At 38.0% G+C, this 23,486-nt stretch overlaps 2 protein-coding genes across 2 annotated transcripts; one reads left to right on the top strand and one right to left on the bottom strand.

Moving 5' to 3' along the window:
- Window positions 1-328: 328 nt before the first annotated feature.
- On the top strand, window positions 329-5,312 carry LOC135466636 (peptidoglycan-recognition protein SC2-like). The gene is made up of 5 exons (XM_064744229.1): window positions 329-431; window positions 2,599-2,694; window positions 3,308-3,430; window positions 3,834-4,031; window positions 4,935-5,312. The coding sequence occupies exons 2-5, from the start codon at window positions 2,646-2,648 to the stop codon at window positions 5,270-5,272; spliced, it is 708 nt and encodes a 235-aa protein (XP_064600299.1). The 5' UTR covers window positions 329-431; window positions 2,599-2,645; the 3' UTR covers window positions 5,273-5,312.
- Window positions 5,313-6,108: 796 nt separating this feature from the next.
- On the bottom strand, window positions 6,109-23,271 carry LOC135466637 (deubiquitinating protein VCPIP1-like). Its single transcript, XM_064744230.1, is given in 20 exon segments — window positions 6,109-11,205; window positions 11,686-12,324; window positions 12,683-12,873; window positions 13,187-13,324; window positions 13,564-13,690; window positions 13,692-13,766; window positions 13,768-13,791; window positions 14,253-14,342; window positions 14,815-15,006; window positions 15,776-15,945; window positions 16,147-16,280; window positions 16,955-17,098; window positions 17,627-17,714; window positions 18,413-18,622; window positions 19,300-19,411; window positions 19,826-19,918; window positions 19,920-19,957; window positions 20,388-20,516; window positions 20,938-21,805; window positions 23,183-23,271. Coding segments are annotated over 19 exon segments (3,561 nt in total). The 5' UTR covers window positions 23,183-23,271; the 3' UTR covers window positions 6,109-11,106.
- Window positions 23,272-23,486: the final 215 nt, after the last annotated feature.

The following is a 23,486-nucleotide window of genomic DNA, read 5'->3' as shown; positions in this document are numbered from 1 at the left end:
TTATGTATGTGATGGGAGTTCAGCTAGACATGCCACCACTTCATTCCTCTGTATGGAAAAACCTTGTCACAAACGTGATGGGGCGAAATCACTTGGATGTCATACAAAACCAGTTTGCATTATTCATGGGGGGGGGGAGGGGCCTTCATATATAAACAAAAAGGCTGTGCAAATATCTCACTTCCTTCAACGGTGATGTCATATACAATGTACCTGGGCAAATGTATATAGATTCAGTAAATATAACCAACCTACTTCATACATAACGTATGCCATCAAAGGCTTACATGTAGCTGTTGATATAGTTCTTCTGTGACATCTGGAAAGATCAGTATTACCTAATTGGGAATAGGAACCGTTTGGGCATGTCACAATACCAGCCTTTTAACAGAAATCTGTAGTTAAGTACGGAATCAGAAATTTGACATCAGGTAACTGCGTTAGTTATACTTTCAGTTTGTTATACTTTTCTCCTTCACTGATCAAACTTGTATGAGATTTGCTAATCTGTATGGAGGTGTCTAGACGAGACTCGTATTCATTCTGATTGTGCGTCAGTCAGTTAGACGTGCATTGTAAGGGTATGCAGACACACATCTACCAATGTTTGCAAACCGTCAACCAGTGGTTGTGCACTAAGATGAAATATAGATGGAGATCAGTATTATAGCTAGAAGGTCTGAAAGCAACCTGAGGATGGTCATGGGTATCCCTCGGGCTCTGTCCAGTTTCCTCCCACCATAATGCTCGCCACAGTCATATACGTGAAATACACTTGAGTACGGCGTAAAACACCAGTCAAATAAATAAATATTCGACTTACCTGTGGTTTGTATATATGCTGGTACCTGCTGTAGGCGTTAACGATTCCGGATGAAATTCTGCAGAGCTCCGGGATGAGGTATCAACACGTCTGACGACAGGCCCTATACACCCTTTACTTACACTAAATACTTGTATTTACTGTGCAGAGAAAGAGTGGTCCCTTTACAGTGTAGATGTGCATATTCAGGTGACCAGTTTATTTACTTAGCTACAACAGCCTATGTACGGAGTTCTTGATCTACCCATTTGTCAAAGGCACCTAGGATACAACTCTTACATCGTGAGCTATAATGTAGTAGCGACAGTCTGTTATTCGTAGGCTTGCTCTAGTAGTATATAACTAATGTATATATCACCACAACTTTGCTTTTTTTTGTTGGAGTCCCTGAATGCACACGAATACATTTATAACAAGGTACAAACTTTGGAAATGTCTTTTATATCGTTCTACCCACAGTTCGTAGATGGAATAATGGGGATGTCACAAAAACTAGGTTAAGAATATATACTCAAAGCATACTTGTGCCGCCTCAAATGTAAAATTCGCCATATAGGTCGTGTATGTAGCAATAACCACAAAAGGATGTGCGTGGTTTGCACACATCTGTGGCTGTGTTTAAGAGTGGGACCTGTAATTGTATAAATGCATTAGAAATCTTAATTGATAATTTAAAATGTGAATATTATCTGGTGCACAACCTATGAAACCTACATTTACAACATTACACGAACATACAGCAGGATTATGTGACGGTTGATTTGACCACCTTATGTTCGTGAGGATTGTTCCGTTGCTTTTAAAGATAAGCGTGTTTAATTATGCTCCAGTTGATGGCTTGAACTACCAAATGGCTTTAAATATAAATTCATGACCAGCTAAATCTTGTGGGATGGATCTCATATAGCTCATGTTGTGGAATTTGTGACAATATAAAATACTTTTAATACAGCATAAAGTAAAACCAGAGCAGCTACGAGAGTGCATGTGATAGTGGGCAAATGGTCACAGTAACCAGTGAAATACGACCTCAGTTTACCTCAGTCAGGGTTTGGTCCTAACTGTTTATGTAAATGCTTAAATAGCAGGAAATTACACGTCCTCTTGTCCCATGGTAGAATTATATCAAAACATTGGACTGACGTTAGTTGCAATTTATTTGACATCACTGGTATAGAATTACTCAGAATACTATGTTATCACATTTAATATGGAATCACATTAAAACAATGCGAAGGGACCAGGCCTCGGGGTGATTATTCATCCTTTGCCTTTCCTTTAAGCGACACTATACTGAACGTCTTTTAATACTTAAAATTATGGTTATTATATACTTTTTTTCATTTTTTACATGGGCCTTGAGTAGTGTTATGTCTTGTCCGTGAACGGTAAAGGGAAATGCAATGGCTTTAAAGTTATATGGCTTCTTTATTTGCATACATGTGTGTATAGTTTCATAGGACTTCTGGCCATTTTCAGGTACTGCTTGAACTTATGTTTAATTGTTTAGCTAACACAGGGTCAGATTAGTGGAAACTCTGCTTTTGCTGACTGATTGATTGGTTTATTGGTGGTTAATATAACACTCAAACTTATGCAGTTGAGAAACACGTTAGTGTTTTCTTACGATGACACACAACTCATACAACGTCCTATGGGTGGAAAGCCTGTAGAGATAACGGGATTTTTGACAAGATATCTGGAAAAATTTTATCTATACATATACGTATATATCACTTATCTTTCAAGGTTAAAGGTTTGTGTATTTCCTTTAGATTCTAGGGATATTATAACCAGAGACATAACGATTCAGTATTCCAAGATGGTTTCCATGTGGTTGTGTTTGGTCGGACTTCTGGCACATACTCAAGGTGAGTTAAATAGTCGTAATTAATAGCTTCGTCTTCGTCATGTAGGTTAAAGCCAAACATGATTCTACACCCATATAGACCCATTCTAGAGTGTAATGAACAGCTGGGCCCGGTTGTTCTAAACTGGTTTAAGATTTAATAACAATATTCAACTTTAAACCAAGTTTTCAATTTTGTAGTTAGCCAAAAAAATGTGTACCTGGGCCCGGTTGTTCAAATCTGGTTGAAGACTTAATACAAGATTTAACTTTAAGGCAAGTCTTCAGTTTTGTACTTAGCCTAAAAAAAAGTGTGTACCAATACGTTAAATATGAGCTTAAACTGCTGCTGTGAAACTTTAACTTTGGAGAACTGCATTGACTGTTGAGTTTGGCTAAATTTTTAAATATAAAATATGATTTAATATCAATATTAGCTAACGCTCTTCAAAACAAATGGGCACAGTAAACAAACCTTTATGAAGTTGTAAGAAGAGTCCAGTGACCGGGGTTCAGCAAACATAAAAAAAAATGCAAAGACATCCCTATTTTACTCCAAATAAGTTGACATTAATATAATATAGTGTGGGTACCGAACTTTACATACACGATATTTCGTGCTGTTGTTATTTCAGCGGCTGATCACTGCAGCCCGGAGGGTGGGGTGTGTCAGGAGGACCATCATCACTGCTCTGGGGAGTACCACTCTGGACTTTGCCCTGGTGGGGTCCACAATCGCTGCTGTATGCCCACAGGATGTAAGTTTTGATGCAAAGAAACTCCTGTCATCCAACTATACCGGGGACGAAAAAATGTTTGAAAGTTTTGTAAAATTGGAAACAAATGGATAAAGGGTTAATTTCTGGTTTCGAACTTTAAAGATTTGTACACTTCGTGGACTCTAGGTAAGCTAATTGATGCTAGGTCCTATTTTGTGATTACGTACGCTGTAGTGTCATCAGCAAGAAAAAGGGTCTCTATCAATCAAGCCAAATCATAATTGATCTTGCCATCACCAGGCACAATATTTATTAGTCAAGAACTTTTCACTAAATATATGACGTCACTTCACGGTTGAGACAGATAAATATTTTAAATCGCCCAAAGTTCTTTTTCCCTATATATATGAGCAAACACAGGTTGCTGTTGTCTTGTCCCCAGCCCACAGTTCCGGTTGTCCGGGGCTGACGATTGTGAGTCGGAGCCAGTGGGGTGCCCGGGCCCCGAAGAGCGTGTCCCACCTGCGGAACCCTGTGTCCCAGGTGTTCATCCATCACACAGAGACGCCGGCCTGTTTTAATGAGCACGACTGTTCCGTCAGGATGAGGGGCATACAGAACTTCCACATGGACTCCAGAGGTGACACTTGCTACTATAACCCACAATAGGCCTGTTGTCCTTTAATACTCTGATCTCTTCGTATGCAAATGGGGTCCACATCGACTGCTTGCACCCGCCACCATTTTACATATAAAGCAGGGTCTAGCGTAGATAATGAAAAGCACATTCTAGGAGAGATCTTAGAATTCTTTTGCAAGAGATCCATTCCTGCTGCTAATGCAAATCAGCCTATTTATTTTTACAGCATATTTTGTACGTTTTCAGTACATGTATATAGATATGAGAATACAAACAATATTGGCTTTCCAATTATGGACACAAAGGTCTCGTAGGTCTATAATCACATGAAGATATGGAAAAGCATGGATTTGGATTAACTCTGTGGGACATATTACGGCAGAATTGACGGCTTATAATCCCATGACTGTAAGCTTGTGGGCAATGGATACGGCGTCATGAAGAACTTGAGAGTGTCATCGTACTACATTTGTTTGAAAATGTCATCATTCTGCATGCTTGAGTTTGAAATGAATGGTGGACTGTGATGTTTTGAAATATCGATAGTGGAACGACTTGAAAACTCAAATAACATGTATTTTCGATCATAACTTTTTAACTGTTGATGTACCGTATTCTATGACGATCTTTCAAGGACAACGTGAACGAGCCCCATATACCAACAGGCCACATGCCTCCTATGAGCATATCTAAACCTGATAATAATGATATACATGTTTCTAAAACATTGAGATTGATTTAAAATCTTGAATAGGATACCGTAAATCCATTATAAAGCGGATGTTTTCAAACCATCTTATAGACTCGCGTTTTTCAAGCCATCATAGAGAGAGATTTCTTCAAATCAGCATTAATCATTCTAAGACTTTTATCATGCAATGACCATTTTTTCTTTCAACCCAGGCTGGAGTGACATAGGCTATAGCTTCCTGGTCGGAGAGGACGGTCGCATATACGAGGGGCGTGGCTGGGACAAGGTGGGTGCCCATACAAAGGGATATAACTCTGTAGCTCTGGCTCTGTCCTTCATGGGAAGCTACATGACACACAACCCGGGTAAGGCGGCGCTTGACGCGGCGCAAGCCTGGCTAGGCTGCGCCATCAGCAAAGGGATGATCACCAGCTCTTACAAGCTGTACGGGCACCGTGACGCGGGAAGTACCGACTGTCCAGGAGACAGTCTCTACGCTCTGATCCGTACCTGGTCACACTATGACCATCACGGCAAGCCACATCACTAGAAGACGGTAAATCCTCACCTGCACGTGGATATTTCAATTTGTGAAATTTATAGAAAAAAAACATGAATTCTTCGTGCTGGTACTAGTATTTAAAGAGGCTATACCGGAGATTTTTGGCACAAAAGCCACGATTTGCTCGACAATATTCAGTACTTTTTTTTTACCAAGAATGGTTAAAATTAAGGCCTTTCAAGAAATGTCAGACTGGTTAATGTACCTTTTTTATTTATAATATTAAATTATTCTAAAATTAATGAAAGTGGCCTGCGTTATAATTTTTACGAACTATTTGAACAGTAACATGGGCACAGACGAGGTTGATATTTTGTGAAAGGTAATTATTTTGGCTATTATAAAATAACAGGAAAAATTCTACTGGATTTATGCTGAACGATTTTCTGCTAAAATCTCCTGTATAGACCTAATATTATACTGTTGTTGTTTGTATATTGCAAAAGAATAAGAATTTTCAGCTTCATATACGACGGCAGTGAGGTTTATTGGTGGAGAAAATGGAGTGTCTCGAGTAACCACTGAGCTTCAAATCCGCCAGGTAACTGACAAACCTCCTGGCTTGAAGCCGCAGTGGAAATAGCAAAAACCTTGATTTGCACATGCGATCTCATTTGTCAAGTGGCTGATAAACGCAGTGAACCAGCGTTTTAAAGGTCTGAGCCAATGAGAGTTTGGGATTTAATTATATGTCTGTATATTATGGGTGTTAACTGACCTAAAACCAAATGGAAGAAGACATAACACTGTGGTCACTGTTACACATATTCTGGCCACGATCTAAAAGGTTTCAGAGTGCTTTTCTCTATTCAAAAGTAAAAAGAGCCTATTTTTAAGTTTCAAAGCATATTTATTTTGCACATCAGTTTTTATTGGTTTCATTACATCTTTCGAATATGCAAGAAATGATATCCATCTTGATTGTACATAGAAGTCATTAGCCCAATTCCAAAGTGGACAAGCGAACAATGTTAAGTAAACAGTAACCCAGAGACGCTGTGTCTTGATGGAGTAAAACCAATCTCATACCTAAGTGTAACTCACTCTGAAGACAAATATGTCTACATGTTTTACTCTTTCTATTTTCTAGTAACCGCTACACAAATTCTTGTCACAATAATAGGCGATAAAAAAAAATATCTGATATTTAGTCAGATTTAAATCAAATTCTTCCCCCTGTTAATTGCGAGCCCTGTGCAAATATACATATTAATATAGAGATGACCTTTCAAACCACATCGAGTGTGTCAGGTAACACACCGGCCGGTACGTTTACCTTCCCAAATACATTCCATGCTGTTTATTTCTACAAATGAAAGAATTTGAGTTTGTTAGATTTCCTTTTATGGTTTATATAAAGGTTAACTATAGAAAATGACCTTTGCAGAAGGAGTCTGGGCGAGGGGGGGGGGGGGGAGAATAGACTTTAACGCCTTTGTCTTGGTGTTAGTTGTGTAGCCCGATACCCCTGAACCTTGTTTCGTACCGAGTCAAATCCCGAGAATGCGCGTATCGATGCCGGGTTACACAACAAACACCAAGACGAAGGTGTGAAACCCTTAAATACATTAGCAAGAACACAATTGATAAGATCAGATATTTATCGACAGAGTTCCATTACTAAACCAAGATAATGGGTCATTTGGCTTCCATAATCAAATTAGAAGTGATAATATTTTTCAGGTATCACAGTCAAATCTAAATATGGTGCTTATGCCAATACTACATGTACATGTTGCTTATACTAATTCACTGTATAGCATAATTTTTCTTTCACTTTCAAATAATTTTCAACACTTCTGAACAAACTCTTTGTTCTTAAAATACATTATTCATGTACTTTAAACGTACAACAAAAAACAAAACAGAACAATAACTGCTTGATTTCAGGCATTTGCAACAATTTTAAGGCACAGCTCAAACCGCACTTTAAAACACTCGAGTACCGCCGCTATGTAATTAAACTAAACCCTATATCCATGCAAAAGTGAAAGAATTAGAAGTTGTGCTTACACAGAGAACAAACACAGGGCTTTAAGTGGAACCTGCAAGAATGTGGTTTGTATGAAATAAAATGACTGCTAAATCTTTGACTACTTAAACAAGAGGGCCTAATTCATTCTTGTTTTCCTCTAAATCACTATTAATTCCACTGATCCATACAGTATCTACACAATCTCATTTAAATTCGGTTAAACCAGTCTAAATTGAGAGTCAACTATCAATAATAATTTCAACACTACTTGTAGCCTTCAATGTACATGTTGTTTGACAACCAAGGTTTTACATTAACCCGATATCCCCACATGTGGTCCTGCAACTGGATGTGTACTAGTCATACCACACTGATTCTTTGTGCATTTTAAAGGTATCAATTTAATGCGCAGCTTGCATCAACATAATCAGATGACTGTTGACTGAATCATTAAATAATGTATAAGTATGTCAATGCCACGGATATGACCCACTGGAATGCTGAATATTTGTAGCAGACAGTATGCACTAATGGCTTGATCAGACAGATGGAGAAGTAGAGAAATAGGAGTGAAGTACACAGCTTGGACCTGACTGAGCCGAAGTGTTGTCCAGAACAATCATGTACAAGAGGATACAGTTCATTTTACACATCACCTTCAAAGGACAATCTTTAATGTTAGCTACATGAATAGGTAATATAATACAAAGTAGTACACATAATCTCATGAGTAGGTTACAGAAGAAATGATGAACCTAGTCCTGTGATCACAGGTAAAATTTACCTAATGTACATGTTATACACAGTGCATGAAATATTCCACAGGTCAAATTCCGCAGTATTCACACAAAACAAGCAATATTTTAGTCATATACTGTCCTTTACCTTGTACACTCCACCATCAACAAAAATAGAGTCCTTCTTCCTAAGTCCAAAATATGATAAATAATCTGATCAATTACAATGCACCAAGCCACATTAAAACATTTATGTTAAAATTAGATTGTATTTATAATATGTACAAGCTGGAGGCCTTAAATGCTTGTAATGGACAAAAATCATATTTTCCCTTAAACACAAGTCTTACAATGGAACAATCGTACAAACCACGCTCATCAGGTGCAGTTGTGTGATATCAGCCTGTTAATTCCAACACACCTCATTCCATTTCATCACAAACATAATATTCCAATACAAAGTATCTTGCTTACATGGATTTCAAAAGAAAGGAAACTGTAAATCCTGTGATACAAAAAAGGCTATATTCTAAGGAGTTTGCAATCACATACCTAAATCTACGTCTAAATTTTCCACAATTAAGCTCATGTACATTAAGTCTATTGTATATACTGTTTTATCACATAATTGTTTAAGTCATGAAGGTGACAAAAAATTATTGCATTAAATATTTAGAAATTTAGCACTATTGTTTCCCATGATGGTCAGAATTTACTTCAATTTAATGTATTAGTCTGCAGACCTGAGGCATGAAAAATACATTGAAAACTATTCTGAACAGGAAACTTTCCATCAGGATTCTGGCTATTTCTTTGCAAGTTTCATAGTAATCACAAAAACCAACATACTATATGTAATTTATATCACTCACAAATAAAACAAGAGGAAACTAAAACGAATGCTAAGAATAACTCACCTGCTATTAACCAGAAAAGAATAACCTCACTTATTTAGTGATATATTATACCTTACAAAACTCCAGAAATGTCTGACATTGTTATTTTCATACACATGCATGAAAGTACATTTTCTTTCTAGGGCCATTTTCACTTCGTACATCAAATGTTCATAACTTTTCTCTCGTAAATGACATCACCTTATGGCACTATAACATAGACAACGTCTTTTACGAAAGAAGTTGCGAGAAACGTGACTGACAAAGTATTGTGACAGAGGCCCCAGGACATACTTGACTTTCAAGAGGGCCCTAGCAAACAGCCAGTATGGTTTTACAACCATGTTTATATCCTTATGAGGCAACAGCCTAACTGTATATCGAAGTAGCCAAAAAGACAAACTTCCGCTGACATAAATTCCTAAATATACATCACTGGAGAGTGCTACACTGCCCAACTGACGTAGACAAGGAGGGAAATCCCCCAAATATGGCTACCTCCAATCAAATAAGCTTTGTTAGGATTTTACCATCGTTAAAGTGATTTTAATTGTATTATCCGCTTGATAGAATTTGAAAATACCAAAAAACCAAATCTTTCAGGTGATACATAATGTTTAATATACCACACTGGTACTTTGCGTTGAAGTGCCCAGCTTTTGGAACTTCCTGATATGTATTCATAAAAAACATAAATCCTAGAGAGAAAAAGAGCTTTCAAATCTCTGTGGAATAAACCGGAAAGCAGTCAGTTACTTCTTGGCTGCACTTCATAGGTAAGATTTTATCTGCGTGCAGGTCTTAAGGACTCTCACTAGCTTAAAATGCTATTTACAACATGTACAAGTATTTTGATTTACCAACAGTTAAATGCCACAACAGGTTTATCACAAACAATATGAAGTATACAAAGAGGAAACTTGAAGAATGTCTATTTACATGAAAAAGACTTCAAACAATAAGATATCAAATTATAAGTTACCTGTCATATTAGGTAAAACAAAACAGGGCTTAAATCAACCCGGCAAAATTAATTACCACACTCGTATCATACATAATAACATTTATGTAAGGAGCAGGATATATCTACATAGTGTACACGTAAGCAATGAACACAACAGCTTAAGTTAGAACTATTATGTTGATAGGCCCAGGACACAATAACCTCACTTATTCTGAAGGCTGTGCATGTTAGGATTTGAAGTGTGGTAAGAGTTGATCAGTACCCTAGTCTTCAAGAGTTGAGGGGAAAGTTTGAAGGCAATTTGTCCACCTTATGGATAAATAATTGTGATCATTCATTTCATATTTGTATGGTTTGTCAACATCTGGGCCTAACAAAAACAATAACCTTACAGTTCAGAGAGAGAGAGAAATATCCTCTGTCTTTAACTGAAAGTTTAACATCTGCTAAGTCTCTCATTATGTTTGATTCAAGTTCAGATAGATTTATTCACCTCATGGTTCCACTTCAGAGTTTATGGTGAAGCATGATTAATTTCATTCAGTGTCATTTCAAGGCCTTTATATACCTGTGCCCTCTGAAAGTACATTTTCACATAGCACACTTTAAGTGAAATATAGTATGTTTAAAACAATACCTGGTCAACCTGTGAAATGGTTGAAGGAGTAGGCAGAATAGACATATCCTGGATGTGGGTGTTTCTTAGACCAGCAAGATCTCGTCTATCAAAACAATTTTTCTGAAGAAAAATCAATTTCTGAAAACACTTCATAACATACCCTAAATGACCCCAAATTTCACCCACAAAACTGCATCTTTAGAGGCAAATAAATGTCATAAAATATTATATTTGGAGCTTAAAATTACAATTTTTCCAGTAGAATATCATCCCATGTTCCAAGCAAACCTCAAAACAACTTTCTAAAATCAATACAACTCTCAGAATTAGGAAAAATGGGCAAGTCAGTCATGGACAAATTTTATGGTCATTTAGAGTACATGTACTTAAGCCTTGTTTTCCATGCCTTTGTTGTGCACGAAACTTATTAAAGAGCACGATATCTTTCAGGAAAATACTCTGCAGGGGTAGTTTCTCCTTTCTAATAAAGGAGGGAAGAAAAGAAGTAACTGTCTACTTTTTACCCGACTTGAAATCCCGCAATGCAAATTTATGCCATGACGTCATTGTACTGAAGAGTTATTGCCTGACCAACAAAACTATAGGGTTAAGTAAAGAGAAAACGAAGTGATCAGGAGACATCCATAGCCTTATCATCCGTGTCTTCATTCCCATCTTTCTCAGTCAGCTGTTTCTCTGTCCCTTTCTCATGACTCGCTTCTTTTCCTTCCTGTAAAGGGAACGAAGTTACATAAACACGTGTACTTACGATCCTTGTCTATTCCAGAACAGATACTCTGCCATTTACTTTGCCACAATGACATCATTACCTTAAATGAACAAAGTCATTAACTGTAACACTGAGTTTCATAACTTACACTATACTTTTACTGTGATTGTCATATTTCTTGACATGGATGACATTAGTTTATAGAAAATAACACCCTGTTCACACGGGCAAACATAAGCTGGGTCAACTTGAGAAAGTGGCTATGAGCCAGTTTGATGTAGCCCCTGTGAATGCCAAGTAGGGACACTTAAGCCAGTTTATTTGCCCCTTCTAGCGTTGCAGATGAGAACACGCAAAAAAGTGTGAAAAATGGCGGCGGATGCCCGAAACCTTGTCTTTATCCTCATCATCAACCGGATCACTATAAGGTAAATGAACTGCATAAATCACCAGCAAAAAAATCCTAGAAATTGATCTTACCTTTCTCTCCTCTATGCTAGTTTCCATAGAACTGGTATCGAATGTTTCTTCAATGCTCTGCGCCAGAGACCTGAACAGTTCAACATTCTCATTAGATGTGTTAGTAGCCTCCTGATTCAACACACAGTACCCTGGCCCAAGCTTTCTGTAACTAGTAGACACGCTCTCAGCCTGCTCTGGATTATCTTTACTGTCGTTGACTGTTTCGGATTTCGTAACATCTTCATTCATTGGTGTTGTGTCTTCATCAGACTCTTCTCGTATGAAGTCCTCGTGAGAGTTGGGATTCAGAAGACTAGTGATTCTACGCGCTACAGATCCGCGATGAAAGTCGTCGGGTAAGTCGAGGGGCATACGGGCGCTGTTATCCCCCATGGAGCGCAGGGAATGACCTTGACCTGAGAAGGGAATGTGAGCAGCTTCAGCACCGTGAGTGACGACCCCGCTTCCCCCAACAGTCAGAAGTCTGCTGTGTGAGGGGCTGGAGCTTGGGGACTGGCTGGAGCTTCCTGAGGCGGAGGACGCAGCCATACTACTCTCTGCCAACACACGCTTCTCTATCCCAGGTTCTACTGGGAAGTGACCATGAGGCTCTAAACAGATCTCCAGCCGATCAGCAGATGAGTTGAAACGAAACACCTGAGGATCAGATGCAGACAAACATAGCACTATAATATTGAACAATGACGTTTTCTGCTACTCAAGCAAGCAAAGAAGTAATTCACTTTTGTATATTTTTCTTACATGTAAAATCATGAAAAAAACAAAAAAACACATACCCACATGTCGTTGAATGTATTTATCCATTTCCCATGTTTATATCACGCAACAGATCTTAAAACCTATATTCTGTCTACTTCTGTAAAACAGTTTTGCACAGCCTCAAAATGAATAAAGCCAAATACAAATTCTGTCCATATACAAAGTCAAAATTAGTTGATTATGAATAGGTGATATGGGCCAACACATTGTTATAACCACATAGTATTAATCATACCTTTCCAGGTAATGTCGGAAGTGTGCAGTGTTTACCATCCACTAGTCCAAGGTCTCTGTCCACTTGTTTGTAGAAGAGACCCCCTACAGAGAACAGGTGCGGCATACTCTGAACGTAGGCCCAAAGGTCTTTACCTGCCACGGCAGCCATTAGGGCCAATGAGGCTATAGACATGTCAATACTGTCACCTCCTGGAATACAAACACATCCACGAGTATAAGCAAGAGAAATAAAACAAAACAGTAAATACTGACAATCCTAACATATGAAAGCAAAAAGTGTCCATAGCTTTACACATTAGTTCTAGTTTTTTTTCATTTAAAAGAACTGTCAATGTCTAATTCCTCAAATTTTTTTGCTGGCAATCTATATTTGGACATACACATATTCTGCTGGTATCACAGCTCAAGAAAAGATCCGTTATTAATGTTAGAAAAGACACCTACACATATGACAAGCACTAAATAAGGTAGCTTCAAGAGGGAGACAAGGCTAAATACTGACCTTGAGGAAGATCCTTCAATTCTTTCAGCCACTGTTCTGACCCCTGGCTGAATGTCGTCTTGTCAAAATTACTCCAGGCGTGTTTAGGGGAGCTAACTCCACTAGATGTTTCTGCCTCCATATCATCCACAGCTGTTGCTGTTCAAAATTCAGTCAGAAATTACCTCACAATAAAGTCAACACTTACATTACATCGCAAATTTGGAAGAATTATAAGATATCAAAAGCTAATTACAACAATGCAGTGCAGGCTGGCAGACATGCTATAACTTACATGATAAACGAAACCAAGCAAGTTAATTTACCCTTATTTCAAAGCATTCCAGCAGGTTTCATTACCACCCGGCTCCTTCTTGATCAGACAGTTTCTAACTTACCTTTTGTGATAGTGGTTTGACTCTGATCGGGTAACATCTCCAGCATGACCTTATCCCCATGCTGTAGAGGCACTGTGGCCTGGATTGTCTCCCCTTCCTTAGGTTTCAGCTCTCTGGGAGGAAACCCTGAACCGTAGCCTTTGCCTTGACACAGGAACGCTGGTCTCTTTCTCAACCAACTCCTGTAACTCCTGATATGTCACAATCAGAGGTGAACGTCAGCATGACCTGCCCAAACACAATGAACAGAGCAATGTATACATGCACTCATCATCTTCAAATACCATTCTGCAGAAAATAGGCAAGATTTATCTACTCCATAATCTATCTAGTATAATTTTGAAACACTCCTTGGTGTTCAAAATTAACCTCAAGTGTACATGACGTGATGTAATATTATAGGTCATGTAACAGTCCAGCTATATCTCAGATCTGTTTCATTCTTCCAGCATTGCTTTCAGAGATACTGATCCTGTAATGTTTCTAGGAACAAGGTCCTGGTTCCTAATGCAACAAGCTGTGGATATGGCAAACCAAACATGTGGGTAAAAACAACACTGGCATCCAAATACATCACCTTGTTGATGAGTGAATGAATAACATGATTTATAACTTCTTAATTCATACAGGATGTACAATTATATTAAACAAAGCGCACGTGAAAACTGAAGACATAAAGCATGGCTGACCTGTCGACCATCAGATGTGGAGAGACGTATCTTCTTCTCGTTGCTAGGCCGTGACATGCTGTGAGAGGGAGAGGATGAGGTGGACGCTGGCTTGTGGGGAGGCTGACCTTCTACAGAGGGGAGTTCTACTTAACTATGGGGAACAACATGTAAAATTTCATCACATACCTATCATTTCAGAAGGTATATGCTGTGTTGTAAACAAACACAAGGTAAAGTATATACATATATAAGTTTATATCACCAAACACAGCTAAGAGTATCCTGATTACATTCATGAAATTCTTTAATGTTTCAGTGTTTGGAATACACCTAGGATATACCCAATACATACTAATGGAAACAACATTCAATACGTTAAAATCTTGACACACAAAAATTTATGATGTATATATTTAAATTAAAATAAGGTGAGTATAAGCCCATGAATACAAATTGTCTTCAGAAGATTCAGGAATTATGAACATTTCAGTATTTAGTTTTAAAAAACTGCAATGTCAAATTCACATGATGTGAGAAATGTACACAGCAATTTGTATGCTTTTCATGATTACTGTTTCACATGGATTAGGATGCCCTTCAAGTTTCTGCCATTACCCTTTTGGGGCTGCTCTTTGGCGAATCCTGTTTTCCCAAGGGCAGCTAACTCAGTAGTTTTCTTCTGTTGGCTTTTTGGAGCATTTTTCTCAACCTGTTTTCTCACAGTTTTCTCTGCTTCACTCATCGTTAGTTCTTCTTTGTGCATTGTTTTATGCTGTAAGAGAAATTAAACAAGGACACATTTGTAAGGTAAACTTTCAAAGCGAAGATTAAAATTTTTATTACCACACAAATATGTGTGTGGATGTAAAGTAAAGTGGAAAATAACCCAAGTAATACCAACCAGTTCAAGCATACTTCTGTTGTTTGCAGCAACGTGCTTTTGTACAGTTGTACTCAAAAAACAAAGGCATATTTCACTAGCACTGCAGCATTACAGAAGAGATTGATGTGTTTATCAACAACTAGGAAAGGGCTTGTTTACGTGGATAGCATTCCACATTGTATCAAAATAAGAAGATTTGCTGACTACAAAACCCACTGGCTTAGCAGGAAAAACTTTATTATTTTATTCTTTATTTTGGAAACAAAAAGCACAGGTTTAGGGGAGTGACTGAGTGAGTGAATGCTTGGGGTTTGATGTGGTACTTAACAATTTTCTATGACGACAATGGTGTCCTAAGAGTGCATGTAATGTGCCCCTTGTTGCAGGATGGATTTTCACCGCTCTTTTATCTAGTGCTGCTTCATTGATACAACTTACTAAAGGCAAGTAATCCACCCCATCCGAGCAATTATACTGATGTTGCACTATTCTCTTAATGCTTAACGCCAAGCGTGTAAGCTACAACTTCCTCTTTGAAGGTCTTAGGTGTCACCCAACCCAGGACTGAACCTGGATCTACAACCTCCCGAAGCGGAGGCTCTACCAACTGTGCTATCGGGGCTGGTTCACAAGTTTAGGATGACGAGAGTGCCATTACCTTATGACCAGTTAGGATGATTTTAGACGATGACTCGGCATTCCAACTGTCAGTCATTTTCTCACTGTCCTTATCTCCTTCCTCCGCTGTCTCAGCTGCATCACGTTTGGCTGTATTTCTCAGTATGGTATCCACAACTCGCTGGACTAGACGCTCACTACCAAACTCACCTGGACGAAAAAAGTATCCACATCATGTAAATAACACACACTTCTACTTCAACCTAATTCACAAAAATTCTATGATATCAGGAACTTGAATTGAAAGATTAGTGCTTCAGCACTAAGAAGCATTCAAATTATGAGATAGCTTATGTTAATATGACCAGCAAACTTGCTCTTATTTGTTTTAAGTTACAACAGACGACAAACCTGGGAAGTGTTTCTGTACCAATGCCTGCGCAACTTCAAATACATTGCTATTCATTGTCACATCAGTTTCATACTGAAACCAATACACTTTCTCTTTGATCACTTTCCCATTCCACTCCAGAGTGATTGGAAACCTAAAATGAAAGGAAAACCAAACATTATATATCATCTCAGATGTACAGTAACATGTTAAAATGTTTAGATGAATTATACTAGTATTCTACAAAGTGAAAAGCAAGTATCAGATGTTAAATACATGTACACTGTACAGAGCCAACATGTGGCTGGATGGAAAGAACAACATACATGTAAATACACTTTTTCAATGCTTATGTCAACTTTCAGTGCAATTTATGCACATTTTCAATTTGATTTTTGAGACAATGCTTGGATTGGTCAGTATCAGGGCTTCACAAAAAGTATAACTTTATTAGCCTACACAGAATAATGCCTTCAGAATATACCTGAATAAACACTTTGCAAACATGCGAAAAGGTTGAAGAATTACAGTACATCTATGTACATCTTTGTCTTCACCCATATGATACAGGGGATGACTGCTATGGACACTTACATTTACCACTAGCAGTATAAAGCATTTCTTACTGATCAACACTGAACACAGATCTTTCACAGCATACAGAAAGAACCTTTCAAGGTGAAACGTACCTCACAAGGTCAAAAAGAGAACCTTCCACAAATGTATGTAAAGTGAATGTAGAGTATGTACTGTTGAAAAGCTTGACATAAACATACAGTGTTTCGTGTTTAGTCATATCTGACAGTGCATGTGTACTTAGAGACTCACACTTCAGGTATGTTATCATACTCCTTGCCTTCCCAGTAATGTTTGAAGCCGCAGGCACAGCGACCTGAGGAGGAACGGGCCGTGGTACGATCACCATTCACATACTGGATCTTGCCACTGCCTTGCACCAACCGAACACTCTCCCTGCCAATACAAGGTACAGAATCAGCATATTTATTTTCATTCAAATGTTAATTTGATTGCTGTCAAGATTGCTGTTTCATTTATAGAATGGTGGTCAGTGTTTTATGGGTGAAGGAAAATGTAGTGCCCAGGATAAAAACAATTTGATCTGTTATGACTTTCTCAAGGATAACATACAGACTTACAATTACAGAATATATTAGTTGAAGATAAGCGGTCTTTAACAAGGCCTCCATTTCAACAAAAGACGGTCCCAAAGATGCCGCTAACTGCTTATTGTCATCAAGGCCCCAGGAACAATAAGAGCACAGAAATCAATAAATTCCCTTTCCAAGGCTGTGGTTAGAGTCACGCAACTTACCACTTTCAGCCATGCCAACATAGTTTAAGACAACTTTATACAATGTTCAGTAAAGTAACGGAGAGAGTTCAAACTTACTGACATTACGCAAATGGTGTTCAGCTTGCCTATATACTTTTATCACAGAGTAAAGAGAATCTGTATTCAATGCATTTACACATACTTACCCTTGACAGAATAAGCACTTTGTTAACTGACTTTTGCTTGAATCAGGCACAAGCACATCTCTCTTTTTGTCATAGGAACACACTACTCCTGAATTAAATAGAAAATAAATAATTAAATTTTGGCTGATTGCATTAAGTAATGGAATTACTCTCAAGGCTTAAAAGGAAAGAAAACACAAAAGTAATCATTGGTAGAAAGACCATTTAAGGCTGTAACAGAGAATACATTTGTATTGCAACATTGTCTTTTCCATGGCCCTAGAATATTGATTGTCAGATACACTATTCCCTACATAGGCTCACATTACATGAGTAACATTCACAAGAATTATTCCAGACTTCAACACAAAGTCTGGAAAATCAGAAGAAGTACATGTAGTGCAACATCAGTGATGAGAAACATTACTAATAAGGTCCATACAGTTCACCTTATAAGTCACACATTGACTGTAATTGATTCATTGACAACAAAAGTCTAAAATAAGCAAAGGTATTTTCAGATGTGACTTTCATTTGTCTATGTACTGGTGTTTTAATATTTCACGTTAATGTTTTCTTTACCTTTATGGGCAAAACACAACCATGCCTTTAATGAAGTACACGAAAACAGACAGTCTCTGTTTTGTCAAATGTCCATACTGACGGTCAGTGCATAAGAACTAAACTGAATGAATTACCTATTTTCTAAATTATTGTGGGTTACAAACTTGAGTTGATCAAACATCATAAAGGTAGGAAACACAAGATGTGACCATTATCCAGCTCCCCCATGTACGTCTACTTTACCTTGAAGGGGAAATGAGTATCTCTTATCCTCTTGTAAAGCGCCATGCTGTTTAACAGCCAGATTGTAGAGGTTACCACCTTTACGAAACCACTCTTCTGCCATTTCATATTCACACAGAGCTTCACACGTCAGACATCTATAGAGACGGCCTTCTCTTACAGCCTTCTGAGTAGCAGCAACAACGACATCGGGCTTCACACCAACGATACCTGCAGAAACACATGACAAAGATCTTGAAATGCCCATCTATGAGAGACATTTACATAAAGAAACTAGAATCAAAACCAAGGAAGAGCCATGTGACCTGTTCCACTATACCTCACACAGTTTTCAGTATTTTTCTAGTTCCATGCACATCTGTTTATATTCATTGTTATTGGTTCAAAAAGCATTTAGAATGTGTCTCTGGATCTGGGATAGTTGATCTACTTGCGATCTACATGCACTCTGATGGCTGGCTACAGATCAGAAACTGATTTTCTGTTGAAACTGTCTCATGTTTTGCAGCTATTTATACTGGGACACATAAGTATTTGCAATCACTATAAAATACTCATGCAGTACATTTTAGCAGGCCTTTAATCAAATTAGCAAGTCACCAGTGTTTCATTCAGATTGAAATTTATACAATATAAGAAATATAGCAGGACATATAGCAGGATTTTCTAATATGGGACCTGCAGATCATGTCTTCAGGCTTGTCTAGACTGTACAACTCCATGGATCTGTCTGACCAATGGTACGGATCTCTCAACTTGGGTAACCAAGGCACTGCAGACTAATATTCAAAAGGCATAATAAAGACATTTAAATTGTTAACAAACATGTATAAATACAGCTGAGGTTGGGTATAAAGCTGGCTTAATGAGACTGGGGTTCAGATTACCTGATGTTTTGTACATGTACTGATGGACATCTGCCACAAGAGACGGGTGAACCTGGTACTTCTCATAGAATACTTCCTCCATGGCAGACACCAGTTTCAGGATATATTTATCCTGTATCCAAAATCATAAACCACTGTTAATACACATCTGATACTTCCTCTTTATCTGCTGAGCATATCGTGTAAGGAAATAGCATGATTGTATAAAGGCACTTCAGGTAGCTCCACGGAGATTAATAATGCAATTCACACTGACGTGTCAAACATAATAATGTAACACATGTCCTGATAATGTAAGGCAGATTAAACAAACATGTCAAGCATTTAACATGGAAATTCACAACAGCAATATCTATAAAACTACAAGGCAATACGAAAAATTGACAATCCAGCTGACTAGCAATGCGTTTCCTACATGTATATAGACATACACTTGTTTCCTCTTTTACATGACACGTCATACTTTCTGAATAGTTCTGCAATGAGCTTGGTGCATTCTGCGTACATGCTCTGAACTCTATCTTACCTGGAGACATTTTGAACCCCCTACCACACAGCACCCATTGGAGTCTAGGTCCACATACTTCTGCAGTAGACTAATTGGCATACCCCAAGTCCTTCTGCAGCATCATTGCAGGCAGTTTAGGCTCAGGTTTACCTGAAAAGAAAATGGAAAGAACATACATGGAGAGTCCATTAACCAAACCAATATTTATTACCAATAACATCTTCTACTCACTCTGAAAGAAAAAGTGCAATTTACAATGTATTTGCATTTTTAGCACAATGCTGATCTAAATTTTGTGCCATTTTATTTAATATTTACTTACTTTCATTAAACACAATAGTCTAGAATGTTTCACAAAGACAACAGCAGTCAGGAATCTGAGAACAGCATGGGGCTGAGCCACTATAGGACCTCAGGTACTGAGTACCTGTACTGAATGTTACAAACCTACAAAAGGCTCGGCAGAATTTGCAATGCATCCTGACTGGGTATGAGCTTGTGGGCTGCAGGCAAAAATTAAATTTGCCTGTAATCCTGTAATCTATAAAGGACATGAAAAGTCAATGATAATCTCGTCTACCTTTAATTCCAACAAGAGGTATATAATGGTTTCTTCCAGAACTGCTCCATGCGATACACAGCGGTTTGTGTAGAATGCCATCCTTCCCTTTACACTCCTCCACAGGGATCAGGCCAGGTAAGAACACCCCTACACAAACATAACACCATCAACACATACAATATGTAATCAATGTATGTACATATATGTGATCACAAATAACAAATTAGCCATGACCATAAAATTTAGTGGAAACTAAAAAGATCAAAGAAATACTCCTTAGATGAGATATGTGCATGTACACACATGAAAAAAGTCTATTAAACACATTTTGCATGTGTTAGGCTGCATAAATAATATAATGGTAAATAAATTCACACAGGTGGACTGTAAAATGTACAGGACATAAAGCAATTTCAAGCAAAGATGACCCACAAGGTCAGGGGGCCCTGGACCAGTGGTCATTCTCTTGTTTCACAATATTAACACTTGTACAAGGTCATCTATGCAGGTGAATAGGTACATGTAGTTTAGTAGCAAAATCCTGTTTGAGCTTGAAAGTAAGAATTACCAGAGTAGTCTCCAAACTGCTGCATGCCAGTTCTAGAATCCAGTAAGATTATTGGCCTCTTAAGAACATTTGCCAATCCAAACACATGGATGTTCCTCAGTCCAAGTGGTTCACCATAAGGAGGGACAAAATCTGGATGACATTCACTGATAATATCATCCCATTCATCTGAGTCAACAAAGTCTTGAAACAACATCTTGTACTTATCCAGGTTGTTTTTGATATGGGAAAGCAGGTTTTCTCTAAGGGAGTACCAGAAAAGCTCTCGGCCAACGAGAGCCCTAGACACAGCATGGACAAGGCAATGACCATCACCATCAGCATGTATTGGAATCAAACGTTCCTCTCCTCCATTGACTTCTTCAATACTGTCCAGGGTGCCTCTCAGATAGAGATTGCTCCCTGTTCTGTCTCGGCCATATCCCATCACATCTGTATTCTCATCTTCTATCATGAAAGCTCTGTCTCCCAACACGCTGCAGTCGAACATAGCACTCTGTCCCATTTCTGTCAAAAGTTTTGCTTTGCCTGTTGCTTTGTCCATACCATAACTTGCTAACAGTGGAGAGACCAGCTTACATATGTAATTTGACAGGCCTCTAACTTTAACATTTTCTGGACCCTTTTTGGGTTTGACGTTTCCCAGCAGGACGTTCTTTAGCATGTTGTGTAGTGCCACCTCTGGGTCTGTTACTTCCACCACATTGTTAATGGCAGACTTCTCATGTCGCTGCCCACAGTTGGTACATTCAATGCTGCTGTCATAAGCTGGGAAGTACAGTTTGGCTTTACACTGCTGGTCTGGGCACTCACCACATAGAACCTTATAAGGTTCCTTAGGCTTTTGTTTTGAACTTGAAGCTTGCATCTACAAAACAAAGTTTAAAACGTACACATGTCATTGCCAAATCTTAATAAATGAATTGTGCCTCATAAAAACTTCAACCAACCCACTAGCCTTTTTGCATGGTATCACCAAATTAAATTTCCAGTCTTTTTCTGAATCATATGATAACATCAAGATGTATTATTTCTTCAGTGCAGGTAAATGCAAAATTTTTTCAGTTGACATATGAATCATTATTGCTATCAATCAAACAATTCAATAGTTGCTAAAAATCAAACCGTTCAAGAGATTATTAACCAGTCAGATACCTGCTGATACTTCTGGTACCAAAATAACAAAACTTGAAATACAAAACTATGTACATGTCAGGCAGTCCTACAAAAAATCATTCTTTTCAAAACTACATTTCTGCTATATTATTTATAAATCTAATTGGAGTTTAACTATGTGCTCAAGAATTTTTCACTTATATAACAGTAATCACTTTCATGGGTGGAGGATTTTTATTTTAGCTCTATGAGGAAAATGTGATGTAACAGCTTGGAAAACCTTCTAAAGATACATGTAGGATTTTACAAAGAGTAGAAGGTGTGCTATAGGGCCTATGATAGGTACAAGTTCTTGAGAGTTCCGCGTGGGGGCACTCGCGCATATTCCAGAGGTTGAGGTTAGAAAACGCTCTATTTGCCTGACGAAGGCAGTGTACCGCCAGGGTTCTAACCCTAACTTCCTCTCAAAGCGCCAAAGCCAGATGAATTACTTATACACTGATACATTTAAATTTAGTTGGGATCAATGCATAAACATGCATAAAATCATGCAGTTGACATCCATTTTTGCCATGATGATACCACTGTTGTTTCATCCTATAACTAATGGCAGACAAACGTGTTCAACATACCTTGGAGGACAGGGCATATTTCACATCCTAATCCATTATTCTGTAGCATTCAGATAATTGTTTCTAATTGTAAGGATGTTATGACTGTTTTGCATTCTGCACGTTTACGAAAAGGTGGGAGTAAAATGATACGCCATTTGGCATTTCACAACACAAAGTAACACAAACTGAAAGTGATACAACTCATGTCTACTCGAATTATCTGTTATTACTGCGCATAAAAAGCAAGTTTAAGGAAACATTGCTTAACCATTGCCGAAAACTGAAATTATCGTCTTTATTGATTCTTTACACGTTTCACTCCATAACAGAAATGACAGGCACAATATATACATTGCTTTCATTTTGATTATTTCATTTTCTCTAAGGACAGACATTTTTAAGTCATTACAGTCTGTTCCAGTTAGGACAAGCTTAATAGGCGCCATTTCAAAGCAGCAAGTCTAGAAGCTAAAGCTTGCAAATTCAAGGAAGCAACAAAGGTCCCTATAAGCTACCTTTTCAGGTGGAAAACCAGGTATTTAAGAGCCTATATAGCACTCTTCCTCATCTCATTTCATCGCCGATTTGCAGAGCTGTGTTTACATCGAAGCGGATATGCCATTTCTTCAATTTGATTGGTTAATAATGGGCAAATATTTGATCACTAAAAATATTTTATTTTCGCTAATAATGGCAATAAATATTTTTTATTTCAAGTCGAAAAATATTTGTAGGCAATTTGCCTTTTTAATATAAGCCAATTGTCTTTCTTTACATGTTAGGCTTGGTACAGTGCGGGGCTGTGATGTAATTTACAGC

The sequence above is a fragment of the Liolophura sinensis genome, chromosome 6 (assembly GCF_032854445.1).
Source record: "Liolophura sinensis isolate JHLJ2023 chromosome 6, CUHK_Ljap_v2, whole genome shotgun sequence".
NCBI classification, from domain to species: domain Eukaryota; kingdom Metazoa; phylum Mollusca; class Polyplacophora; order Chitonida; family Chitonidae; genus Liolophura; species Liolophura sinensis.
The sequence above is the reverse complement of the archived record's forward strand: the minus strand, read 5'-3'. Positions and strand labels throughout refer to the sequence as shown.

Coding starts and splice junctions, on each gene's coding strand:
- LOC135466636 (XM_064744229.1), top strand. CDS start 2,646: ATGGTTTCCATGTGGTTGTGTTTGGTCGGACTTCTGGCACATACTCAA. Junction 2,695..3,307: donor ACTTCTGGCACATACTCAAG/GTGAGTTAAATA, acceptor TTGTTATTTCAG/CGGCTGATCACTGCAGCCCG. Junction 4,032..4,934: donor CTTCCACATGGACTCCAGAG/GTGACACTTGCT, acceptor CTTTCAACCCAG/GCTGGAGTGACATAGGCTAT.